We start from the raw sequence: 25,767 nt of genomic DNA on the forward strand, positions 1-25,767 counted from the left end.
GGACTAAAGATACTCATCCTATCATTGCCTTCCTTCACAGAAAACTGCCAAAAGCAGCAAAAGCCTCAGGCTCAGAAAAGCCTTGGGCTCCTACTTGCTTACCTACCGGTTTAATTTAATAGACAGGCCACAGTTAAAGCCGAAGATCTCAGCAAACAAATCAAATATATAAAAACCCAAACCTGTGTAATATGACATCAAAGGCCCACACTTAGAGAAGCAGAAGGTAGATGTGCAGTGAAGAAAGAGCAAGGGAGGGGTCACAGAGAAGATGGACCAGGAAGAAAGGGAAGCAGAGGTGGCACTCGCCCAGCGAACTGTGACTGAATTACGCGCTGATCACTGTGCTGCATGCTGGGGAGTCCAGGTGCCCCTGGACTCCCCGCAGCTCAGAGAGCAGAGAGCTGTGAAAGCAGATCACAGCATTTAAGCGCGTACAGAGAAAAGCATGGAAGCACGAAAAGAGGGGTACCAGATCCATTCCACAGAAAGACAGCAGCACTAAATCATCAAGTGGCACTTGAGCTGAGGCTAAAGAGAGGAGGAGAAGTGAGCTCGGGGCAAGTGGGGGTGTGATTTCAGGGTACAGACACAGCGTAAGCAAATACGTGAAATGGAGAAACATCAGTGAGTGTGAAAAACTTCCCCGTTACTGGTGCACAAGTGGCCTGATGAGTCATGAGAGATGATACTGGACACGTGACTAAGGGTCAGAGCATGGAGCACCTTCTATGAGGTTTTAAGGAGCCCTTGAATGTCTGCAACAAGTGGTGTCGGGTCTTCACGCCAGATCCATCCCACTGATTGCAGTGAGGGCTGACTGGAGATACAGAGAAACAAGAGTGTGGACAGGAATGGTTATTCGTGCTTCAAACTATTTCCGTATTTCTCCTGGGCTCACAAGCTAGACTACGTTCCCCAGCCTCCCTTGCAGTCGGTTGTAGAATGTGGGTGATGTAGTGTGAGAACTTCCACCTCTAGGCATTAGAAACCACCCGCATAATCCTCTATTGTCTCCTTCTGCTTTCAGGACCCTTGGATCAGGTGCTGAAGATAGTAGAATAACAGGATAGAACTGTCTGCAACCCTGGAACACTATATGGAGTGACTAAATACTTACACTGTATTAAGCCACAGAGATCTTGGCCATAGACTCCCCTAACTTACGGTCATGGTAACCCGTCCAGCCACAAGCTCAATATGAGCAGGGACTGCGCCTGTTTTTTCTGTCATGGGGCAGGAATGAAATGAAACAAAATGGAACGTGTTAAATGGATAAACCAATGGTCTGGTCAGTGGTGCTGAGTGTGAATTAGAGGGTACTCATGTGGCAGAGAAGAAAATCATACCCAAGAGAGAGGGAAAATATCAAGACTTAGAAATTACTTATTAACAGTTAGGGAGAAAGACGAATCTAGAAGGGCTCCAGCCTGGCTGAACCAGTAACTGAGGATGCCAACAGCTGAGACAAAGCAAGAAGAAGAAAGGTCACGGTAAAGAAGGAGGTATGATCTACTTGGATATACTGAATTTAGCATGGCAGTGGGATATCCACCATCTTGCATAGAAGCATACACAGTCTGGATGGGAAATACACGTATCTGAGTTAGTTGTGTAGGGACGATAATTAAATCTGTGGGGGAGGATAGGGCTGGACACAGAGAGCATCCGAAAGAGCAGAGGCAGAGAATGAACTGTGGGAAGAGCGTTCACAGCGCCAGGAAAGAAAGAGAAGTGTCAGAAGGAAACCTACAAGATATGGTGTGGAGAGCATCCAAAAACGATCATATGAGGGCCAAGTCCCAGAGACCCAAAGATCGGACAGTTTGAAGGCAGACAAAGTAACCAACGGTGTTAAAACTACCCGAGCAATTCTGTAAGATGAGGAAGAGTGTTCATTCAGTTTGGCAATTTGGATTCAACTGGTGACCACAGTGAGAAAGGTCTGAGTAGAATGACGGGTGCAATTACTAACTACACTGAGGAGTGAGCGGAAGAGGAGCAGGCTCCCCGCCCCCCACGCGTGTTCACTACTCTTGTGGAAAATGTGGATGGAAGAGGAAGAAGGAATTCTGTTGTGCCTCGGTCTGAGGTAACTCAACCTCAAGAGAAGGGCTTGTGAGTGTGTTTGTTTTAACATTAGGTGGCGCTCTGGTGTTCAACATGGGAGCCACGCATACGGCTAAGGAACATTTGAAACATGGCTCGTCCATGCTGAGGTGTGCTGTAGAATAAAATCCACACCAGATTTTTGAAGCCTCGGTACGAAATGAAAAGAACATAAAATACCTCAATAATAATTTTTAGATGGAATACAAATTAAACTGATAATAATTTAGATATACTGGATTAATATTTTATCAAAATTAATTTTAATTTCTTTTTCCTTTTTTGAAATGTGCCTATTTGAACATATAAAATCACACATGTGGCTCATATTACATTTCTGTTGGGCAGCACTCAGCTGAAGCATGTTACAGGCTGTTACAGATAAACAGTAATAACACTAATAATATCTGTGGCGGGCAGAATTCTAGGACGACTCCCAAGATACACACCTGTGCAGTCCTTTCCCTTTGAGTCTGCGTGGTGGGACCACTGAAGATGAAAGGGTATCACTCTCTCGATCTGGTTACTAAACAGCTGACTAAGTAAATCAGAAGGAAGATTATCCTGGTGGCCCTGACCTAATCGGATGAGCCCTTTAAAAGAAGGCAAAGCTCCAGAGATATGCTCCCCAGTGGCTTCAAAGAAGAAATAGTGCATTGTTGTTTTGAGAGGAGGAGGCCACAAGGCAAGGACCTGAGAATGGTCTAAGAACAACCCCTGGCCAACAGCCAGTGAGAAAACAGGGATCGTAGTGCTACAAGAGCAAGCAGTGAATTTGACCAACAACAAGAATGAGCTTAGAAGACCCCAAGCCCAGGTGAGGTCACAGCCCCAACCGGTACCTTAATTTCAGCCTGCCCAGACCCTGAGCAGAGGACCCAGCTAACCCACACCCATACTCCTGAGGCACAGAAATCGTAAAATAATAAATTTGTACTCTTTAAAGCTGCTAAGTTTGTGGTAATTTGTTATACAATGATAGAAACTGAATATTATATCTAACATTTAATTAGCAATTATTTCATACCAGGTACCATATCAAGCACTTTAGATACAGCATCTCACGTGACAGTCACAAAACCTTTAGAAATAGTACCATGATTATTGCGATTTTACAGTAAAGGTGACAGAAACACAGAGAGGTTAAGAAAGATTCCCAAGGTCACAAAACTAATAACTGGCATTATTCCAAGCCACTGAAGTTATTCTAACACGTATACCTGGAGGAGAGAACCACAGCATGAGGAGTGTCACAGGTCATGACTGACTTTAAGATAAAGCATTATTACATCGAGAGGTTTGCAAAAAGCCAGAAAGACAGCATGGTACAATCTGCATAAGCTGACAGCTGTCGAGATGAGATAATTCTACCATTTTGAGGGATATAAATGATTTTTCGCTGTCAATCTCAACTAAATAACAAATACTTTAAAAGTATGTAACATCTTTTAGAAAGTAAAACTAAGATAAAGCAAAGACCAACCCTGCCAGAGAGAATTCTATCAGAGACTGTATGAAAATTAGGAGAGCACTAAAAACTTTCAACCTTTCCTGTGACACAGGAGAAAAAGGTCCACGATAACAAGACAGTGAACATTCCTTTTGACTATAACTGGAGAAAAGAGTCCATTCCCTAAGTCTTCCTAGTAAATAAAACAATGGTTAAGAAAGTTACCATTAGATTAGAGAAAGAGTTACCAAGCCACAGCCATTATAAGAGTCAAACAAGAATGAACAACATCCTCCTTCAGGAAGATGGAAGAACAGTTCGAGATTAAATAGCTCAATTCTGGGCAGTGAGATCAGTACATAAACATCACCAACTCCGGTGAACTGATAACTGAGTAGTTAGATACATGCTGGGCCTAAGACAAGACGTTAATATTAAATCTCAGCGAAAATCACAGAAACTCAAGTCATCCAAGAAAGTAGCATCTTGTTCCAAAAGAGACTCAAAAAACGTATACAGAGAAAGGAGCGACCCCTCCCTGTGTGACCAACTGCTCCCTTATGCCACATAAACACCACCACTACTGCCACAAAAAACAAGATCCCCCTTAAAACGATCAATGAAGCCAAAAACAACTCTCCATCATATACATCATATACATAGACGCTGAACGTTACACCGTATTCTGGCCAAGGTACGGACTCACCCAACAACTTCTCTGGCCCTGACTCTGTCCCAAGAGTAATGTCCCAAACCTGCACCTCTTCTACTCTCCTGATCAACCGCTACCCCAGCCATTTTATTTCTCCAGACTTCCCGGCCTATGTTAAATGAGCCCCTGTCATAGCTCCCACTCGCTTCTGCTCAGACGACTCAGTTGCGAGCCCGCATCTAAGGCTAGGTTTTCCTGGGACAGACCGCAGCGTGAACCTTGGCGCGTCTGCTACAGATCTGGGCAAGCGCACCAAACTCCTTTATTTAAAAGTTTTAGTTAGGGGCTTCCCTGGTGGCGCAGCGGTTGTGCGTCCGCCTGCCGATGCAGGGGACGTGGGTTCGCGCCCCGGTCCGGGAAGATCCCACATGCCGCGGAGCGGCTGGGCCCGTGAGCCATGGCCGCTGGGCCTGCGCGTCCGGAGCCTGTGCTCCGCAACGGGAGAGGCCACAACAGAGGGAGGCCCGCGTACCGCAAAAAAAAAAAAAAAGTTTTAGTTAGTGGTCAAATGCTTTCTTACAAATTAACAATGATATAACAAGTGTTTAAAAGGTAGTTGTCATGTTTTAAAGGACAAAAATTGACTAATACTATAAGTGAAGATGTGTAATGATTGGGCATTTTCTTCCATCTTTTTTTAAACTCACGTTTATAGATAAATTGAGAGGCTATAAAGAGCCCCAGACTCTGACCAAAGGGGTAAGACATACATACATATACACACATACAGCCTTTGACATTTTAATAGGTAAGGTTCTTTTCATGAACGTAATAATTAGCTGAAAACTCACTTTATCATTATTTGCTCCAATAGTAAATCTAGACAAAAGCAGGATTTTCTCGAATCCCGACCAAAGAGTTTCTACTAATGGCAAAATTACGAGACCCTATCATAAGTCAAGTTAACTTCTGAGACAGGTTCACTGCACAAAAGTCTAATAAAAAAGGCTCTAGTGAATTATAAATTAAGAAGTATGAAAAAACTAAATCTCTCTCTCTATATAAAATTGTAATACAATAAAATATATTATATAAATATATAATTACAGTATAATACAATATATAAACACACACACACACATACATACATATATATATAAACTTCTCCCAAAATATATACCAAGGGAAATTTCTAACTTTAAAAAATATCATGAAACCAGTAACACTATGCTATTTTAAAAAACATACTGATCCTCAAATATAATCTACTAGAATTTGCCAGTGTTCTATTTTCCATTTAAGAATCTTTAATATTCCATAATACCAGGAGAAAATTTTAGTGTGGCCATAGCATTAATACACATCTAAAGGTGCCTAATTTTTAAAACTGAGAGCTACTTTAGAACCAGAGAAAGATAGAAATACCTTGAACTCACTACTAAAACCATAAAGTACATATGTATTTCTACATACATAGAATGCATTAATCAAATCAAAATATTTGTTTGTCTACTCTCACAACAATAACATTCAAAAGTTTTTACTTGAAACATATCATTTCAAACCTTCTCACCTATCAGAAGAGGGACACAGAATCATGTCTTCCTGATCTGGAGATGAGAGGACCAAGGCTCGTACAGGGTTAATGATTTACGTAATGTTATTCACCTCATAGGTGGCAGAGCAAAACTTCTGACCCAGGCCCTAGGATTACAGATCATTGCTTTTACAGAAAGGTATGCTGCTAGGTTCTGAGAGGATTCTAAGAAGAATCTGGCCCAGTCACTATCCTTAAGAAGTTTAGAGACATCAAAAAGTCATGGAAGAAACAGATACATGCATTAACTGGGATGACACCAAACGACAGGGTTCAAAAGAGAAGAATGAGTAAGGTACCATTAGGTGTACAGCTCACCTGGGTAACGCACAAAGACCTTGCAGAGAGACTGGAGTCAAACAGCCATTGTGGGGAGGGGGTCTATAGCCCCTCCCACTCTATATAAACTAGTCTTCCCAAGAATCCCTGTAACATGCAAGATCAGTCACCATTTCCCATCTCACGCTCTTAGAACTCCTCAACCTCTCATGGAATTATAATGAGGATGTTGGAAATATGTTACTGGTAATAGTAATGAATGTTTCTACTTTAATATTGGTTAGGAATTCCAATTATAATGAAGTAAATAAACTTACTTCGAGAGAGATTCTCAAGGGCTTTTCCCAGTTTCTTGCTCTCTTGAAGGATGTGGTTCAATTCATCAAAATCACGGCTTTCTGGTTTATTCCTCCACTTCCACTTAGGATGATCTACTGACCTTGGCACTATGTTTAAAAAAAATGATTACTTCATAAGCATGCTACATAATGATTAAAACTTACTATTCATCGTTATGTGAAAGACTGTATCAAGATCAGCGTACAAGAAAAAAAAATGTTTGGAAATGGTTTTCTTGTGAGCAAACAGAGGGGAAGTTATGAAGCTGGGTTTTAAGAAATGTTTTAACTGAACAAGTAAGGAAGTGTGACAGTGTTTATAGAACAAAGAAAATTCAGGTGCTGATTTAAAACTAATAATTTATATAAATCAGGGAAAAACACAAGCAAAGTATATTTTCTATTATGTTTTAGCAGCTTAAAAAATAATGGCTACCTTCTTCATGAGCAATTAGTTAAATGTTTTTAAGACATTCTTGCTGTCTTCTGATAACACAAAGAAGACTGAATACTTCTATTTACCTTCACTTTCCCTCAAATTCCCACTAAAATTACATTACGGTATTTTTCTTTTATCAAAGAATTGGTTGAATAAAGAGAGAAGACATCATTAGGCAAGAAATAGCTACACATTTTTTTTTGGAAGATGCAAAATGAACTGAGTGGTAACTGGATTTAGCAAGGTAGAGAATACTGAAACCTAGTCCCTGAAGAGAGAGATGCCCCAAAAAAGTGGACATCTCATATCATTTAAACATGAAAGCATCAATCAAGGAGGACCAATGTCAAAATAATAAGGATATAAAAACATAATTGCCTTTCAGATTGGAAGGATCCATAAAATGTCCACAGCATAATGTAAGGCATATTATCACAACACTTCACAACAGTGGTAATAAAGAGAACATCCTTCAAAGCTTTCAGGGACAAAAATAGCAAATCAAACTGTCATCCGACTTCTCAATAGCAATGCTTGGCCCCAGAAGACACAGGAGAAATTCCTTCAAAATTCCAACTGAAGATCACTTCTAACTTAGAATTTTATATCCAATGAAAGAATCAGTCAAGATACTTGTAAGGACTCAGAAATGTATCTGGCAAGCACTCTTTCAGAAAGCTCCTAAGGGAGGTGCTCCACCAAAATAAATAAGTAAACCCAAAACTGGAAAGACTTGCGATTCAGGAAACAGATAATCCTCCATAAGAAAAAGGAAAAGGTAAGCCTTGGGATGACAGTAAAGGATGGTCTCAGCAGAGAGCTGAGAAAAAGTCTGGAAACTAAGGAGTAAAGACTGGAGCAAGAGGACAAAGGACTACAGGAGAGAAGTCTCTAAAACCTCTTAAATGAAATAAAGTGCAAAATATAAACTAAGACAGAAGAACACGATGTATTTAAGCATATGGAGAGTGTTTAATATATACTTTAAGGCAAGGTTTGGTGAAGCATTAGTGATGGGTACAGAGAAAACAAAGCAAACAGAAAAACAAGCCAATTATTAATTCTAGAAACAAATTAACAGTTGGCTATTTTATGGCTCTACTGTGAAAACGGCTAATTAACATAATCATGAAAAAATCAATGCAAAGTATACATTAACCAACATCTGAAATAGCTGCCTGCTTGTACTATGAGAATGTGATGGGCCCTGGGTATAAAGCACAATGTCTTAGAAGGAAGTCAAGAGATAATGCCTCAAATTTAAAAACTGAAAGAGAACTATATAAGTTTCTTGTATATTTAGATATGTAGATCTGTGTACCAAAAGAAACATCTAAGAGTTAAAAGTGGTTCCACATTAAAAGCAGAACAGGAGAAAAAGAAGGACACCGTTGCCTTGTGGTACTAATTCGCTTTTAAAAGCATATATATTTCTGTTTTGATAAAAATAAAAGAATTTTTTAAAGTTTACATGGTAAGGCTACAAGAAAGACAGTCTCAACCTACTGAAAATTTTTTTCTGCTACCTTTTTAAAAGTAATTCAGAAATATTTATTACAATAAAACATATACTGATCCTCTGACTCAGCAATCTTATTCTGTCTGGTAAATTATCATAAATAAATGAAACACTCATACTTATGTATGTATGTACAAGGTTGTTTATTTTATCGGAAAGTGCACGGTATTTGTTTATTTCACCAAAAAGTTTGTGGTGGCAAAACTCTGGAAATAATGTAACTGTACTTCAACAGGGGAATAAATAAATTATGGCATATTCACACCATGGTACAGGGATGCACGTATGGAAAAGTATAACATAGATCTGAATTTATTTGCATGGAGATATGTCCATAACACATTTTAAAATAATAGAAACAAGTTGCTTAAGAATGTGTACTGTACAGTTTAAAGCCAGTTTTATAAAGCAAATCAACTCACACATTTTATGTTAGTTTATACAAAGAAAAGGATGTAAGAGGATGCAAACTATTTCCGAGGGAGTAGACTTTGAGACGGCTAAAGGGAGAGAGACTATCTTTCTACAGGTCTCTATTTTTTTCATTGTCAAAATAAGTAAATATTACTTCTATAATTTAAATAAATCTAAACTAAAAACATGCAGCTGCTTCCTCCGTGTTTCTTTGTTTAAGGGACTCTGGGAAGGAGATGTCAGCTAACATCAACACACCAGTGTTCAAGTGTGGACAGTGGAAGCAGTGATTGTGATCAATGGTTTTAGAAAACACTTCCAGGCATATTGCTATTACACCACAGGTCATTCCCCAGGAGTTCCCGGGGGGACAAGCCCAGGCACAGGGAAGAGAAACTCAGAACAGGAGACAGAGAAAACTGTATTTGAACCAGATCCTTCAAAACATTTACTGGCACTTTTGTTAACCTTTTTTGAATAATTTCTCTAATCTGCATCATTATATTATCTAATTTTCCTGGAAATTACCATATCCCATTAAGAGCTCATCAATTAAAAAAAATAAGAACATAGGTTTTTTAAAAAAAATCAGTCCCAATCAACCTCCCCAGATAATCATGTGACATGCCCCGCTGCCCACCCTAGCAGCCTTTGCAGAACTCCACCTGAATGCATCCACGTGGGCAAGCCCAGGTGAGACCAGCAGAACTGCCCAGCCCATTCACTGAACCACGAGAAATTATAAATTGTTGTTTTAAGCTACTGAGTTTAGGGGAGGTCATATGCAGCACTACAGAGAAATGAAATGACACCCCAAGCTCTTTTCCTCAGCAACTTTTGAGAGAAACTAAGACAAATTTATTTTTATATTTTTGTAGCTTGTGACAATTTGCTACACGTGTGATACCCAATTTATCATAGGATCCAAATCTAGGACAAGGAAGGCCACAGTATAATCATGGTCCAATCAACTACACTGGATAATTTCAAAAGATGTTTCGGTAAATAATGGAAGGTGATTTGGGAAGTCATCAGCCCGGTATACAGTCTCCAGATGAGAATCTCTAAAGGTTTCCGATGGATTAAAAACCTTGAGGGACTTCCCTAGTGGTCCAGTGGGTAAGACTCTATGCTCCCAGTGCAGGGGGCCCGGGCTCGATCCCTGGTCTAGGAACTAGATCCCACATGCATGCCGCAACTAAGAAGTTTGCACGCCACAGCGAAGATCCCGCACGCCACAACTAAGACCCAGCACAGCCAAAATAAATATAAATAAATAAATAAATATTAAACAAAACAAAAAAACCTTGCTTAGGTCATACTTAGTATTAAAAGGGCTACAGTTGAAATACATTTTCTAAAAAATATCCTCAGGAGACATGGAAAACAGCAGAACAATATAAACAACATAATATGACCCATATGAGGTGAAAGAATCTGAGATTAGGGACAACCTATAACATCACTGAGACAAAACTCACCCCCAAAGCAGGAGCCCAATCCACAGCACTGTGTAGATGGGCATGCTCCATTCATTCATAAAGAGGTCACTACTTCACAAAACGGCCAATTGTATATTGAACAGGGCCTATTTTGAACAATTCTTTATTATATTAATCAAATTCTGACTCACTGATACCTCCACCAATAATTTCCATCTGTGGGTTAAATAATAAATTTACCATTTCCTCCAAATAACTTTTGAGATACTATCTATCTAATTGGAACTAAAATAATTTCAATTATTTACATCCTTTAACTCTGTTTTCTAAAATTTAATAAATGCTAATATTCTTTCCTGAAAGTTTCTCCCATACTTTCATTTAACTATGCCAGGAGGTTTCCCAGTACTATAGATATACCTAAAATTGATAACAGTGAATTTATTACTTCATGTCTCCTGCCTTCTGCATTTCCATATTATGATTTTTCAGACACTGTTTTGCCATCTTCATTCTCTCATATCTATGTAACTTGTGTTTTCTATACACATGCATGGTCTTTTCATTTCTTTCCTAAAATTTTAGCAAATATACAGCTATTCCTCTTTGTATATGCTGTGGTAAATGCAACATTAAAAAAAAAAATGAGAAATCCTCCCCCGAATACAAAAGCATAAATAAAATTACTAAGGACTGGTTTTAGTTTTTGGTTTTAACTGAAGCTAACGTACTTACCTCAATTTTCTCATCTGGGTCACAAATTTGAAACAGCTATAAAAGAATCAGTGCACACTATCATGCACAAGGGATTGACAGACAAATGCTCTGCTGGTTCTTTCTGCCAAGACCCTACTCATCATCCTCAACCACTCCACCAGAACCACCACTCCACCAGGTAAATAGTAGAAATGCTTGAACCACAAAGGAAAAAACTTCATCGAGCCCTATTTGCCATTATTTTTCCTCTATGACAAATCAAAATTGAAAATTAAAAACATAATATTATCTTGCAGATCTTTGTACCTATACCAGCTGGCACTGTGTAAGGTGCTTTTTTGTTATCTGAAAATGCACAGCTTCTAAACTGTTATCTCATGAGACTAGGACACATTTTAGCACTAATTAATCCTTAAATTCTCATTTACTCATTTATTCACTCATTTGTATACAGCACAAAGCACTGTCCTAGGTTCTGGAAGTAAACCAGTGGAAATAAATGTAACAAAATTCCCTGCCCTCATGGGGATGACATTCTACAGGAGCTCACAATCTATTGGATAGCCTAACAAGGTTATTTTGTTCTTCACTGGCCTAATTAATATATACTATCTATTTTTAAGTAAGCTTTAGCAATAGAGATGTTTTTAATGAATGTTAATATTTACCCCATATGAAAGTTAATGACTTAATATTATTGTCTTTTTTCCTTTTGAGAACAATCACTTAGAAAACTTTTGATATATATTACATAAATGTTTCTGCCAGACAATACTTCAGTTAAGAAAATATCCTTTTATTCTAAAAGTCCTTTTATTTAGTTTTGTTTTAAAATAAGAAATTGATGTAAAATTTCATCAAATACCATTCAAGTATTATTTGAGATGTCATATGACTTTTCTTACTTTATCAATTTGTATAATGTACCAACATACACCTAATGGTAGTCCCAAAAAGGAGAAGAAAGAATATTTGAAGAAATAATGATTGAAAGATATTCCAGGAAAACAGAAACCAAAGAGAGCAGGGGTGGCTATACTAGTGTCAGACAAAACAGACTTTAAGGCAAATCTTGTTACAAAACAAAGAATATCATATATTGATAAAAGGGTCAATCAGTCAAGAAGATTTAACAATTACTTAACATATACACACCTAACAACAGAGACCCCAAATACATGAATCAAACATTGATGTAACTGAGGGTATAGAGTTCTACAATAATAGTTGGAGACTCTAATACTTCACTGTCAATAATGGATAGAACAACTAAACAGATCAATAAGAAAACAGAGTACTTGAACAACACTATAAACCAATTAGATCTAATAGACATATAGAGAAAAATACACAGAATAACAGCCATACATATTCTTCTTCCAAGTGCACATGGCACAATCTCTAGTATAGACCATATGTCAGGCCACAAAATAAGTGTCAATAAGTTTTAAAATATTTAAATCATAACAGTATCTCCTCTGGCCACAATGGAATGAATTGGAAATAAAAAGAAAAAGAGAAAACAGAAAATTCACAAACAAGAGAAAATTAAACAACACACTCTTAAACAACCAATGGGTGAAAGAAGAAATCCCAAAGGAAATTAGAAAATATCTTGAGACAAATGAAAATGAAAACATAACATACCAAAATTTATAGGACACAGCAAAAGTGATGCTCAGATGGGAATTTATAATTGTAAAGCCCACATTAAAAAGCAAGAAACATCTTATACCAATAACTGATCTTTATACCTTAAAGAAGTAGAAAACGAAGAGCAAACTAAACTCAACCTAGCAGAAGGAAGTAAATCATAAATATTAGAACAGAGATAAGTGAAATAGAAGATACAAATGTAATAGAGAAAATCAACAAAACCAAAAGTTGATTCTTAAGAAAGATTTTAAAAATTAACAAACCTTTAGCTAGATTAAGAAAAAAGGGAAAAGACTCAAATTACTAAAATCAGAAATGTAATCAAGTCTGTAATCTACAAACTTTATAGAAATGTTTTTAAAAGTGATTATAAGAGAATATTATGAATATTTAATGCCAATAAACAGGACAACCTAGATGAAATGGAAAAATTCCTAGAAACAAACTACCAGAAGCTACTCAAGAATAAACAAAAGATTTATAATAAGTAAAGATATGGAATCAATGATCAACAACCTCACAACAAAGTCAAGCACAGGACAAGGTGGCTTCATTGGTGAATTCTACCAAATATTTAAAGAACTGACACCAATTCTTCCCAAACACTTCCAAAAAAAACAGAAAAGGAGGGAATACATCTAAACTAATTCTATAAAGCCAGCATTGTCCCGACACAAAAGACAAAGATATGACAAGAAAACTACATACCAATATCTCTTCTGAATACAGATGAAAAAATCCTCAACAAAATAGTAGCAAATCAAATTCAGCAGCATATTAAAAGGATTTACGGAAACACGAAAGACCTGAATAGCCAAAGCAATCCTGAGGAAGAAAATGGAGCTGGAGGAATCAGGCGCCAGGACTTCGGACTATACTACAAAGCTACAGTAATCAACACAGTATGGTACTGGCACAGAACCAGAAATATAGATCAGTGCAAAAGGATAGAAAGCCCAGAAATAAACCCACGCACCTATGGTCAATTAATCTACAACACAGGAGGCAAGAACATACAGTGGATAAAGACAGTCTCTTTAATAAGTGTGCTGGGAAAACTGGAAAGCTACATGTAAATGAATGAAATCAGAATATTCTCTAAAACACAAATAAACTCAAAATGGATTAAAGACCTAAATGTGAGGCTGGATACTATAAAACTCTTAGAGGAAAACACAGAAGAACACTCTTTGACATAAATCACAGCAATATCTTTTTGGACCCACCTCCTAGAGTAATGAAAACAAAAACAAAAATAAACAAATGGGACCTAATTCAACTTAAAAGCTTTTGCACAGCAAAGGAAACCATAAAGAAAACAAAAAGACAACCCACAGAATGGGAGAATATATTTGCAAACGGAGCTACCAACAAGGGATTAATCTCCAAAATATACAAACAGCTCATGCACTTCAACATCAAAAAAACAAACAACCCAATCAAAACATGGGCAGAAGATCTAAATAAACATTTTACCAAAGAAGACATACAGGTGGCCAAAAAGCCCATGAAAAGATGCTTAACATCGCTAATTATTAGAGAAATGCAAATCAAAACTACAATGAGGTACGACCTCACACTGGTCAGAATCGCCATCAACAAAAAGTCTACAAACAATAAATGCTGGAGAGGGTGTAGGGAAAAGGGAACCCTCCTATGCTGTTGGTGGGAATGTAAATTGGTACAACCACTATGGAGAACAGTATGGATGTTACTTAAAAAACTAAAAATTGAGCTACCATATGATCCAGCATTCTGATTTCTGGGCATATATCCACAGAAAACCATAATTCGAAAAGATACATGTACCCCAATATTCATAGCAGCACTATTTACAATAGCCAAGATATGGAAGCAACCTAAGTGTCCATAGACAGAAAAAAGGATAAAGAAGATGTGGTATGTATATACAATGGAATATTACTCAGCCATAAAAAAGAATGGAATAATGCCATCTGCAGCAACATGGATGGACATAGAGATGATCAGACTAAATGGAGTAAGTCAGACAGAGAAAGACAAATATCATACGATATCACTTATATGTGGAATCTAAAAAGATGAAACAAATGAACTATTTACAAAACAGAAACAGACTCACAGACTTGGAAAACAAACTTATGGTTACCAAAGGGGAAAGGTGGGGGGAGGGATAATTAGGAGTTTGGGATTAACATATACAAACTACTATATATAAAATAGATAATCAACAAGGACCTACTGTATAGCACAGGGAACTCTACTCAATATTCTGTAATAACCTATATGGGAAAAGAATCTGAAAAAGAATGGATATATGTATATATATAACTGAATCACTCTGCTGTACACCTGAAACTAACACAACACTGTAAATCAACTATACCCTATATAAAATAAAAATCAAATTTAAAAAAGTATTTATAAGCTGTTCCCATGCAATAAAAACTAAAACTAATAAGTGAACTCATAAAAAAAAGGATTAAACATCATGACCAAGTGAGATTTATCCATGAATGCAAAGTTATTTAACATAAGAAAATAATCGGTGTAATAATTATGTTAATATAATCAATTTTTTTTTTTTTTTTTTTTTTTGCGGTACGCGGGCCTCTCACTGTTGTGGCCTCTCCCGTTGCGGAGCACAGGCTCTGGAAGCGCAGGCTCAGTGGCCATGGCTCACGGGCCTAGCCACTCCGCGGCATGTGGGATCTTCCCGGACCGGGGCACGAACCCACGTCCCCTGCATCGGCAGGCGGATTCTCAACTACTGCGCCACCAGGGAAGCCCAATATAATCAATTTTAAAATGCATGATTATTTTGATTGATGGAGAAAAAGGCTTTTGACAAAATTCAACATTCTGTCAATAATAAAAGCTCCCAATAAACTAGGAGTAGAAGGAAACGTCTTCAATATGATAGAAGACATTTATGAAAAACTCACAGCTAACATCATGTAGATCAGTAAAATAATAAAATTTTCCCCTTAAGATGAGGAACAAGAAAGGATGCCTGTTTTCATCACTTCTATTCAATACTATTAAAACTTCTATCCAGACCAAGTAGGCAAGAAAAAGAAATAAACAGCATTCAAATTGGAAAAGGAAAAGGAAAACTATCTCTACTTGCAGATGGCATGAACTTATATGTAGAACAGCCTAAAGAATCCACAAAAACATGGTTGCAGCTAATAACAAGCTCAGCAAAGTTGCAGGATATAAGATCAATACTTGAAAATCAGTTGTATTTCTAAACACTACCAATGAGCAATTGGAAAAAGAAAAGAAGAAACAATTCCGTTTACAATAGCATACAAAAGAATAAAATACTTAGGTATAAACTTAACCAAGAAGGTGCTAGTCTAGTACACTGAAAAGTACAAAACACTGTTCAAAGAAATCAAAGAAGACAAATAAATGTAATGGCATCCCATGTTCATGAATTGGAATCCTTAACAATGTTGAGATCACAATAATCCCAAAATGATCTATTAACAGAATGTATTTCCTATTAAAATCTCAATGACATTTTTTAGCAGAAATGGAAAAGCTGATCCTAAAAATCATATGGAATTGCAAAGGACCCTGGATAGCCTAAATAATGTTGAGAAAGAAAAACAAAGGTCAAGTACTCACTTTCCAATTTTAAAACTCATTATAAAGCTTCTGTAATAAAAATAGTGTGGTACTTACATAAGGATAGGCATATAGAACAGTGAAATAGAACTGAGAGTCTAGAAATAAATACATTCACTGTCAACTGCTTTTCAACAAGGGTGCCAAGACCATCATCTAATGAGTAAAAAATAGTATTTTCAATAAATGACGCCGTCCAACAAATGGACAACTCAATATCCACATATAAAAGAATGAATTTAGACCCCTACCTTACATCATAAACAGAAACTAATTCAAAATGAATCAGACCTAAATTTTAAGAACCAAAACTATGAAACTCTTAGAAGAAAACATAGGGGTACATCTTTATGGTCTTGGATTAGGCAAGGGTTGACACCAAAAGCACAAGAAAAAAAAAGAGAGAGAAAGAGAAATAGATAAATTGGGCTTCACCAAAATTAATAACTTGCAAATCAAAGAATACTACCAAGAAAGTGAAAAGACAATCTACAGAATGAGAGAAAATATCTGTAAATCATATATCTGGTAAGGGTGTAGGATCAGAATATATAAAGAACTCTCGAAACTCAAGGAAAAAAAGAGTAACAACTTACTTTAAAAAATGAACCAAGGACCTGAATAGATATTTCTCCAAAGAAGATATACATATGGCCAAGAAGAACATGAAAGTATGCTCAACATCATTAGTTATCACAGAAATGCAAATCAAAACAACAATGAGATACCACTTCACACCCATTTGGATGGTATAATATTTTTGTTATAAATAGAAAAAAAACAAATGTCGGTGAGAATGTAAGGAAACTGAAAACCTCTTACATTGCTGGTGGGAATGTAAAATAGTACAGCCTTCATAAAAAACAACCGGCAGTTCTCCCAAAAGTTTAAACATACAACATGACCCAGCAATTCTACTTCAAGGTATATACTCAAAATAATGGATAACGAGTGTTCAAACAGTTACTTAAGCATGAATGTTTATAGCAGCACGATTCATGATAGCAAAATGTAGAAACAACCAAAATACCCTACAATAGATGGATGGATAAACTAAATGTGGTATATCTATACAATGGAATGTTATTCAGACACAAAAAAGGAATGAAGTTCTGATACCTGCTGCAATGGGAATGAACCATGAAAATATGAATATTATGCTGGGTAAAATAAGCCAAACACAGAAAGATCACATATTATATGATTCTATTAATATGAAATAACCAAAATAGGTAAATTCACAGAAACAGAAAGCAAGTTCCCAGGGGCTGGTGGGAGGTAGAAATGTTGAGTGACTGTTTATTTGTTACAGAGTTTCCTTTTCTGATGACGAAATGTTTTGGAACTAGAAAGAGGTTAGGGTAGCACAGTATTTTGAATGTACTAAATGCCACTAAATTGTACATTTTAAAATGGTTAATTTTTGTTATGCTAATTTAACCTAAAAAAAAGCATTTTAGAGTGATTTGTTATGAAGCCATGGTAACTAGAACATCTCTAAAACTTTTTTGCCTCTCCTAGGTCACAAAGTTATATTTGTATGTTTTATTTTAGAAGTTTCATTGTTTTTGTTTCCATCATTAAGTCTATGACCCATCTCAGATTGATTTTCAGTATGAATTAAGGTAGGGATCAACTTGTGTGTATTTTTCCATATGAATGTCCAATGTTGAAGGGATTTTCCTTTTCCTACTGTGTTGCTTAGATGTCCTTGTGGAAAATCATTTGACCACATACACAGGTCTATTTTTAGACTCTTTATTAAATTCAATTGATCTATTTGTCCATCCTTTCACCAAAATCACACTGTCTTGATAACTGTAGTTCTATAAGACTTGAAGTCAGGTAGGGTAAATTCTCCAAACTACTTCATGTTTTTCAAGATTGCTTTAGATAATCATGGTTCTTTCCCTTTCCAAATCAATTTAAAATAATACTGTCAATTTCCATGGGTCAAATACCTGCTAGATTTTGGATAGGGATTGTACTTATTTCAATAGGAGATTGTTATTTATTTCTGTTCCTCTTTTCTTGCCTTTGTTTTGGGAGAATAAATCAAAAAATTTGGGGCATCTTATTTTAATAAATTTATTAACTTTTTATTTATGCTTTTATGTGCTTCTTTTTAGTGGTGCTTTACATATTACAATATACAGCTTTAACTTACCATGGTCTATGTTCAAAAGATATTCTATTACTTCAGGAATAATTTATATTTCAACAATATATTTCCAATCAGTAACTCTGAATCCTATAATCCTATTGTCATGTATAAATATATTATCTCTACATATATTATTAAACATTCATGATACTTTGTTATTAATTTCCTTTAAAGAGCTAACAGTCCAATGGAACCAGAGGTTGAGAGTAGGTCACCTGAACAGAAAAAGATATCAGATGCCAGTCCACCAGTAACATTTTGTGGCTACATAGCATCCCATAAACAGCAAAGGCTCTGCAAAATGAAAGACCTTAACAGCATTCTACCCTCAAGGTGATGCGATCCAGGACTCAGCCCTTTAAAATAAGCCCCTAGGGTTATGGATTTATCATTGGGAGAGGAGGAGAGAGACAGACAGAAAGACATTTCCAAGGATAGAAAGGGAAATGTGAGACTGAGAACTGATTGATTTCATTTTTCATTTATTCCTTTACATTTTTTTCATTTAACACTTATTAACTGAGCCAGGAACTGTACTGGACATTACTGGGAATGTGGTTGTGAACAGAACATTTAAATTTTAAACTTGTATATTTTTTTAAATGTTGGGACCAAATTTTATAAACCAAACTGGTGAAGCAGGATAATTTAGCTACAATCGTAATTTTAAAAGAACATTTGTAGTTTGTAGTACTTCACATAATTCTCACAAGAACTTTGTGGTTGACACAATACTTTTTATGAGTACCACTATATAAATAAAGAAACTCAAGGAGTTAATTTCAGTCATTTTCTCAAATGACCCCAATTCAGATCCCAGTTAGCACATAATGATTTTTCAAATTTTTCAAACAAAAATAAATATTTTCTACCTATTCCTTTTCCTGTTTAAATTAAAATCAAACACCTCGCTCTGTAACAACCACAAGAAACTGATGTGTAAGAACAGCTTTCAAGCTCTCTTGCCTTTCAAGAATAACTGACTTGTTACAAGATCTTAAGCTACATGACATGTTTATGTGTACGTGGTGGTAACAGAGCACTGGAAAAACTTAGTGGCTAGAAAGGCAGTGGGAAAGGAGGAGAGGCATTGAGAGATACGGGGTACTTATCATCGTGGGAGAGAATAAATATACAAGCTTCAGTAATAAATGGGTAGGCTTCAGAGAGATCCTGGGTGAAGGATTTTTTTTAAATTTTGTTAAATGTTTTGAACAGAAATCTTCTTTGTTTTCCCTCTAAAATATTTAATTTGTTTTTATGTCATTTATTAACTGTAGGGTTGGTATTTCTCTGAATGTGTTAAAACACTGCAACTATTCATGAGAGGCAAGGGACCTGCTCCACACAGTTTACATTCTTAAAAGAATATTATACTCAAAAAGATCTAAATCAATTACATATGCTTGAGAATATGAGTGAGTACCTATATATAAATAAAGCTCAATGTTAATGCTGAAACAAATGTGAAATTCATTAGAATAGCCAGAATATCAGATAAAAAAATTTGGCTTCAATTCTTACCTTTTCTTCATTTTACTAACACACACTTACATACATTAAGTAATATCTGAATGACAAACTTCCTTACATGATTTTGATTCTGGCGATGGTGGAGAAATATTAGACACAGCAAGGTCGCTTTTTGACTTTTTAGGCTTCTTTGCATTTAACTGCCAGGGTTTATCATAGTTTCTGAATTCCCTTCTTGTTCCTTTATGTTCTGTTAAAACAAAAAAAAAAATACATATAAAAATAGTAGTGATTTCATGATTGGTCAAAAACTAAATCCATGAAGTAATTAGATATACCTGGCAAAAGCTATGTCACCTCATATCAAAATAATGCAAATGTCCCAAAGTATTACTTGATTTCTCCTGTAAATTTGAGTTTTGAATTTGATATGAATTAGCTTATATATTAATATGATTAAGATCATGTTAAACTGTGAAATTATTCGAAAGTCTTTTTAAGGCACAGATTACTTAAAATAACACTCTATAAATGGGTGTCATGGAATAAAGCCTTGTATTCTGTTGTAAATAAAAACAGCTAAATGTTTAAGTACATTTTACTCATTTGATGCTACCTTATCTGTATTTACTATGGCACGTAAAACCACCGGTGCTCACCTACACTTCCTCCATAGTATCCCTCATGTTTTCCACTGTTCTGTTCAAGAAAGAGTAGTTCAACCACCTTTACTGAAAGCTGTAGTTCCCCTTCAAAGGTGGCCAGTGTCATACCAACTTCCATATGAAATGATCTTTCCAGGAGTTCATCTCTCTTAACTTCTTTGCATTCCATATTCTTAGACAGACTTATATTGTGGAATTTTTTCTTCTCTTATTCTCAGGGCATTACATTCTCCTCATCCCCATATCACCTATCTAACTGTTCCTTCTCTGTCTTATTCATGCTTCCTTATCGTTCATCGGTAGGACATTCCTTAGTTTCCTTCTGCCTTCCTGTTTAAATTTAAACAGCTTCCAATCATCCCAGCTCTATGGATGACTCATAAATCTTTCTCTGACTACCCACTTATAAATACCAAGTAGACATCATGAAATATTATAGGGATTCCTCAAATTTTCATGTTAAGTTTGTACTTAATGAGCTGTTATCCAATTTTTCTACTTCCAACATCCCATTAAATACCAAAAGAGGCATAAATATTCTAAAACACTAGGAACAGAAATACTGGTCTATATTCTGCCAGAACCCAGGAAGTATTTCCATAGATAGAATTAAGACAAAAGATCGGCATATCAGAAAGAGACTGAAAAATTTCTAGACATCCACAATGCTTGCCCCTACCTCAGATTCATCTCCTTACATTGTTTCACAATCTATCAGAATTTGTCCTTTTACATACAAACTAGAACCGTACTTTCGTCTAGTGCAACATAGCTAAAAGAATAAAGAATCATGGACACAAAACATAGCATCTCACGATACAAAGAAAAACTAAAAGGAGCCAGAAACAATGATATATTGGATTTTGTGGCTTTTTAAATTCTCCACTATTGGAAAGAAAAAAAAAATCCACATTAATTTAAATATTCCAGCAATGATATTGTTCTTATTTAGTCAGTTAAAAAGAGATGAGAGGGCTTCCCTGGTGGCGCAGTGGTTGAGAGTCCACCTGCTGATGCAGGGGACACGGGTTCGTGCCCCGGTCCGGGAAGATCCCACATGCTGCGGAGCAGCTGGGCCCGTGAGCCACGGCCGCTGAGCCTGCGCGTCCGGAGCCTGTGCTCCACAATGGGAGAGGCCACGACAGTGAGAGGCCCGTGTACCGCAAAAAAGAAAAAAAAAAAAAAAAAAAAGATGAAAGACAGAAAGTCACTTGTCAGTCTAGCAGAGACCTACAGGATTTAACTGATACTGGAAATTTTAGTAGCAACCATGATTTCACCTGTCTCCCCCAGATTTCTGAAAACTACCTAAACGGTTCCAAGCTATATGGTGAGCGAACAAAAAAGAAGAGTCTACCTACACTATTTATTGACAAACCTGAAACTAGACAGAACACTCCTCATTTAAATTCAAACAAACAGAAAATAAATATCATTTTAAGAAGGAAGATTCAATATAAAAAACAAAAACACATCATTCAAAACACAGAGGAAATTCACAGTTTGGGGAAAGATTTACTATGAAGAAACCTTTAAATTTTAGAACGTGGCTATTTTATCTTCTTAATAAAAATAAAGGAAAATAGACTCTGTGAAGCAAAAAGAAATGAGAAAATAGATAAAAATATAACTGCTAAGAGAAATTAAAGAAGATACGGAAACACTGACAGGAAGCTAAAACGCAACACGTACCAACATTTAAATTTGTGTACAAAGCCAGAAAGAGAAAACCAATACTACAGAACACGGAATCAGTGACACAGAGAACGTGCTTGACAAACCTCCCTAGAAGTTATCAATAAAGTAAAGAAAACTCAATTTATACATAGTTGATTTTCTTGAAGAAGAAATCAAAACAAACACAACAGAAACATTAAGTACACAAGAAGAAAACTGTTCTAGGCTGAAGACCTGGGTTTGCTAATTGAAAGGATTCACTGAATAAAATGAAAAATTAAAGAAAAAAGACAAACATCTAGATGTAGTCCCAGTAAAACCTTGGAATCTCAGAAATAAAGAAAAAAACAAATCCCATAAGTATTTAATAACAGAATATCGAAAAATGAGTAAAAACAAGGTTGCTTTCAATTTTCTCCTGGACATTAAATGACAGACTTCTGAAAAGATGTTAGGTCCCAAGATGCTGGATACATTTAAAAGCAAAAAGAGGGCACCTTCAGATACTTTCAAAAAGTACTGACCTATATATTTTGACGATTGAGACATTTTCTAACTAATTAGAAAAAGCACCAAAAGAAATAATTCAAAATTACAGTTACAGTTTAAACTGGCATTATTTACTGTCACCTGAATTATAACTTCATCAGTTAATATTCACATCCAAGAATTAGTCTATGCTTTCCTTCTCCCTCCTGCCATACCCTTCCCTCTAAAATCTTTCCTCTTCACCTTCTGGGGCATACGTTCCACAGTAAACAAACAGCCCTCTATCTTCAAATCCCCTCCTTCAAGTCAGAAGAGCCACTCATTCTTTCCACAAGGGCACTCCCTCCTCTGCAGTTTCCTGGAATGGAGGGTGTTCATTCCCCCACGTGTCACCTGCCACAGACTGCGTTTTTCTGGTCCATCCACGTTAAGCCGAAAGTTTCTCCTCTCTTGTGGTAAGTGCTGCCCGTCTATACTGCTCACCCCTCTTCATTACTGCATCCTTCTCCTCCTGATTACTGCCGCAGCCCTACTGAAGACATTGGCACCGTCACCCTTGACCTTTTAACAGCCAGAATGAAACCCTGGTGACCTCTTAATCCTTAAACAAACCATGTACTGAACCTCATACTTCACTGTCCTCCTCAACTCTAAAGAGCTTCACTTCCCTGGACATCAGACACCCCCAAACTCAGGTCACCCACAGAATGTTCTCATCATCTGGAAGCATTCCACCTCAAAAGTCTTGATCCCAAATATCACAATTTCCCTGTCCTTCTCAATCTTTCATGTTTTCACCACACCTCCCCTTACACGGGCCTCTCAAAGGCTTTTAGGTCTCTGACTAGCTTTTTATGTCTAAACTGTTTCCTTGTTCCCTACCCTCTCATACCAGACCATGTGCTTTGATCACTTGCACAATTTACCCACAAATATCCTCAGCCCCTTCGCAGAACTGCTCTTCCACCCTCCATCCCAACTAGGGTACGACTACCGTTCTCATCAGTCTCTCGAAAGGCTTTTCTGTCCCTCCTCCCAGCTCTTCTGGGCACTGGGGGGAAAAATCACAATCTCGCCCATCGTTTCCATGATTAATTCATGTCTTGAACTTCAGATAAGCCCCAGAACTGCTTTAGTCTTTTTTATTTTCCTTTGCCAACTCTTTTTTTCTTCCCCATGGTGACTTTTCACAATTAATATCATTCACTTCAATCTCCCCTATTCAATCCCCAAACCTCTTGCCCTCAGCAAACAACCTCACTTCCTAATAAACAGGCAGAATTTAAGGCAAAAGATATCATCTCACCCTTGCCTTCTCCTAGTCCATCTCCTATTCTAAATTTGACCACAACTTCTTCCATTCTCCCACTCACATGGTTTTATTGTGTACAATCCTGAATGCCATACCTGCGACTCCTGCCTTAACCCATTCCCAGAGTTTTAGACTCAGATACAACAGCCTGCTGGAATTATCTACTAAGATACCCCACAAGAAATTCAAATTCATCCAAAGGAACTGGACTTACTATGGGTCTTCATAAATTTAGTCCTGTGTTCCCATCTTGCTTTATTAAACAACCACTTATGCCATTACCCTAGAAAACTGGAAGTTATAATAATCTCCTTCCCTCTCCAAGCAACGAGTCATCAGGTACCTGTGCTAGTCAGAATTCTAAAGTGATCCCCCCTGATATCTGTCCCTTGATGTTATGCCCTAAATAATTCCCTCCCCTTGAGCGTAGACAGGACCTTTGACTTGCATCAAACCAACAGAATATGGCAAAGGTAATGGGATGTCAATGCCATGATTACATTGTATTATATAAGATTCCATCTTAGTAAACTTGAATGAAAGAAATTCTTACTTGTTAAAGAAATAAGCTGCCACGATGCAAGAGTCATGTGGCAAAGAACTGTGGGTTGTACCTACTTGCTGAGAGCAGCCCCTGGCTGAGATCCAGCAAGAAAACAGGGACCTCAGTCATACAGTTGCGAGGAAATTAATTCTGCCGACAACCTGAATGAGCTTGGAAGCAGATTCTATTCCAGGCTCCTACACCTTGATTTGCAGCTTTGCAGATTAAACAGAAGATTTAGTTAAACCCTGCACAGACTTCTGACCTGAGAAAAATGTGAGATATTAAATGTCTGCTGATTAAAGCTACAGAATTTAATACACTACTGTCTCTCCAGATATGATAATTTATAAATATGGGCTCATATGAGCTTCAATGAGCTCATAGATGTTTATCTGGTCCACCTTCAGAAGAATGGTGCCTTCTTTGCAGCTACAAACCAGAGCCTATGCCTAAGAGCCACCCTACTAAGAATCTAACGATAAGAAAGGGAGGCCAAGAAAAACCAAGAGTCCCCTCTTTTGTATGCCAAAAGCTCATAGTCTAGTTTCCTGTATGCAGCAGAGAACTTCTGTATGGATAATTAACACCAGAGTTGTCTACATTCTTCAGAGGATACCCTATTCCCTACCCACTTTAGGCACCAATGTGAGAACACAGCCAAAGAAAACCAAAATCCTTTCACGGGATCCCACAGAGCATGAAGAGAAGAGAAGCGATGGTGTTATCCCCGGGAGCATCTGGAATCCTGTCAGTCAGATACCATGGGAGTCAGGTGAGGAGTCAGCTACCCAAGCAACAGGTCCGGGGGGAGTAGGGATTTGGGTTTGGAAGTAAATACTAATATCAAACTAACAGACCAGGGTGTAGAAGAAATAAGCTGTCGGACACACATTTTATAAATCAAAACCGAAGTCACGTCTACCCAATTAGATCACCAGTGCTTTTTGGGGAGGTAAGGCTATTGCATACTTGGTAAGGCCGGTTCCCCAATAGAGTGAATAAAGCTTCCTCAGGTTGAACTTAGTACATAAGGTAAAATTACAACTGAGGGAAACAGAGAGTAATTATCCATTTGGGCTACAAAAAAGGTAACTCCGTAGAAATCTACTGTTTACCTTTCTACACAGATGAGTTCCATAAGCACTTAATTCAAATTCTTCATAAAAAGATAAGAAGTTTAAAATAATTAGTTTTAATTCATATGAAATGAAAG

General features: G+C 36.9%; 1 protein-coding gene across 2 annotated transcripts in view; it reads right to left on the bottom strand.

The window, feature by feature from the left end:
- C15H8orf34 (chromosome 15 C8orf34 homolog) overlaps positions 1-25,767 on the bottom strand; it is a 122,218-nt gene that overhangs the window by 39,022 nt on the left and 57,429 nt on the right. Inside the window, exons 3-4 of one of the 2 annotated variants that reach the window (XM_024126956.3) lie at positions 19,983-20,114; positions 6,405-6,533 (exon numbers count right to left, since the gene is read on the bottom strand). In XM_024126956.3, coding sequence (XP_023982724.1) covers positions 6,405-6,533; positions 19,983-20,114 — 261 coding nt within the window. The remainder of the gene's footprint in view (positions 1-6,404; positions 6,534-19,982; positions 20,115-25,767) is intronic. The other variant, XM_024126957.3, reaches the window with a different exon arrangement.

The sequence above is a fragment of the Physeter macrocephalus genome, chromosome 15 (genome assembly GCF_002837175.3).
Source record: "Physeter macrocephalus isolate SW-GA chromosome 15, ASM283717v5, whole genome shotgun sequence".
NCBI classification, from domain to species: domain Eukaryota; kingdom Metazoa; phylum Chordata; class Mammalia; order Artiodactyla; family Physeteridae; genus Physeter; species Physeter macrocephalus.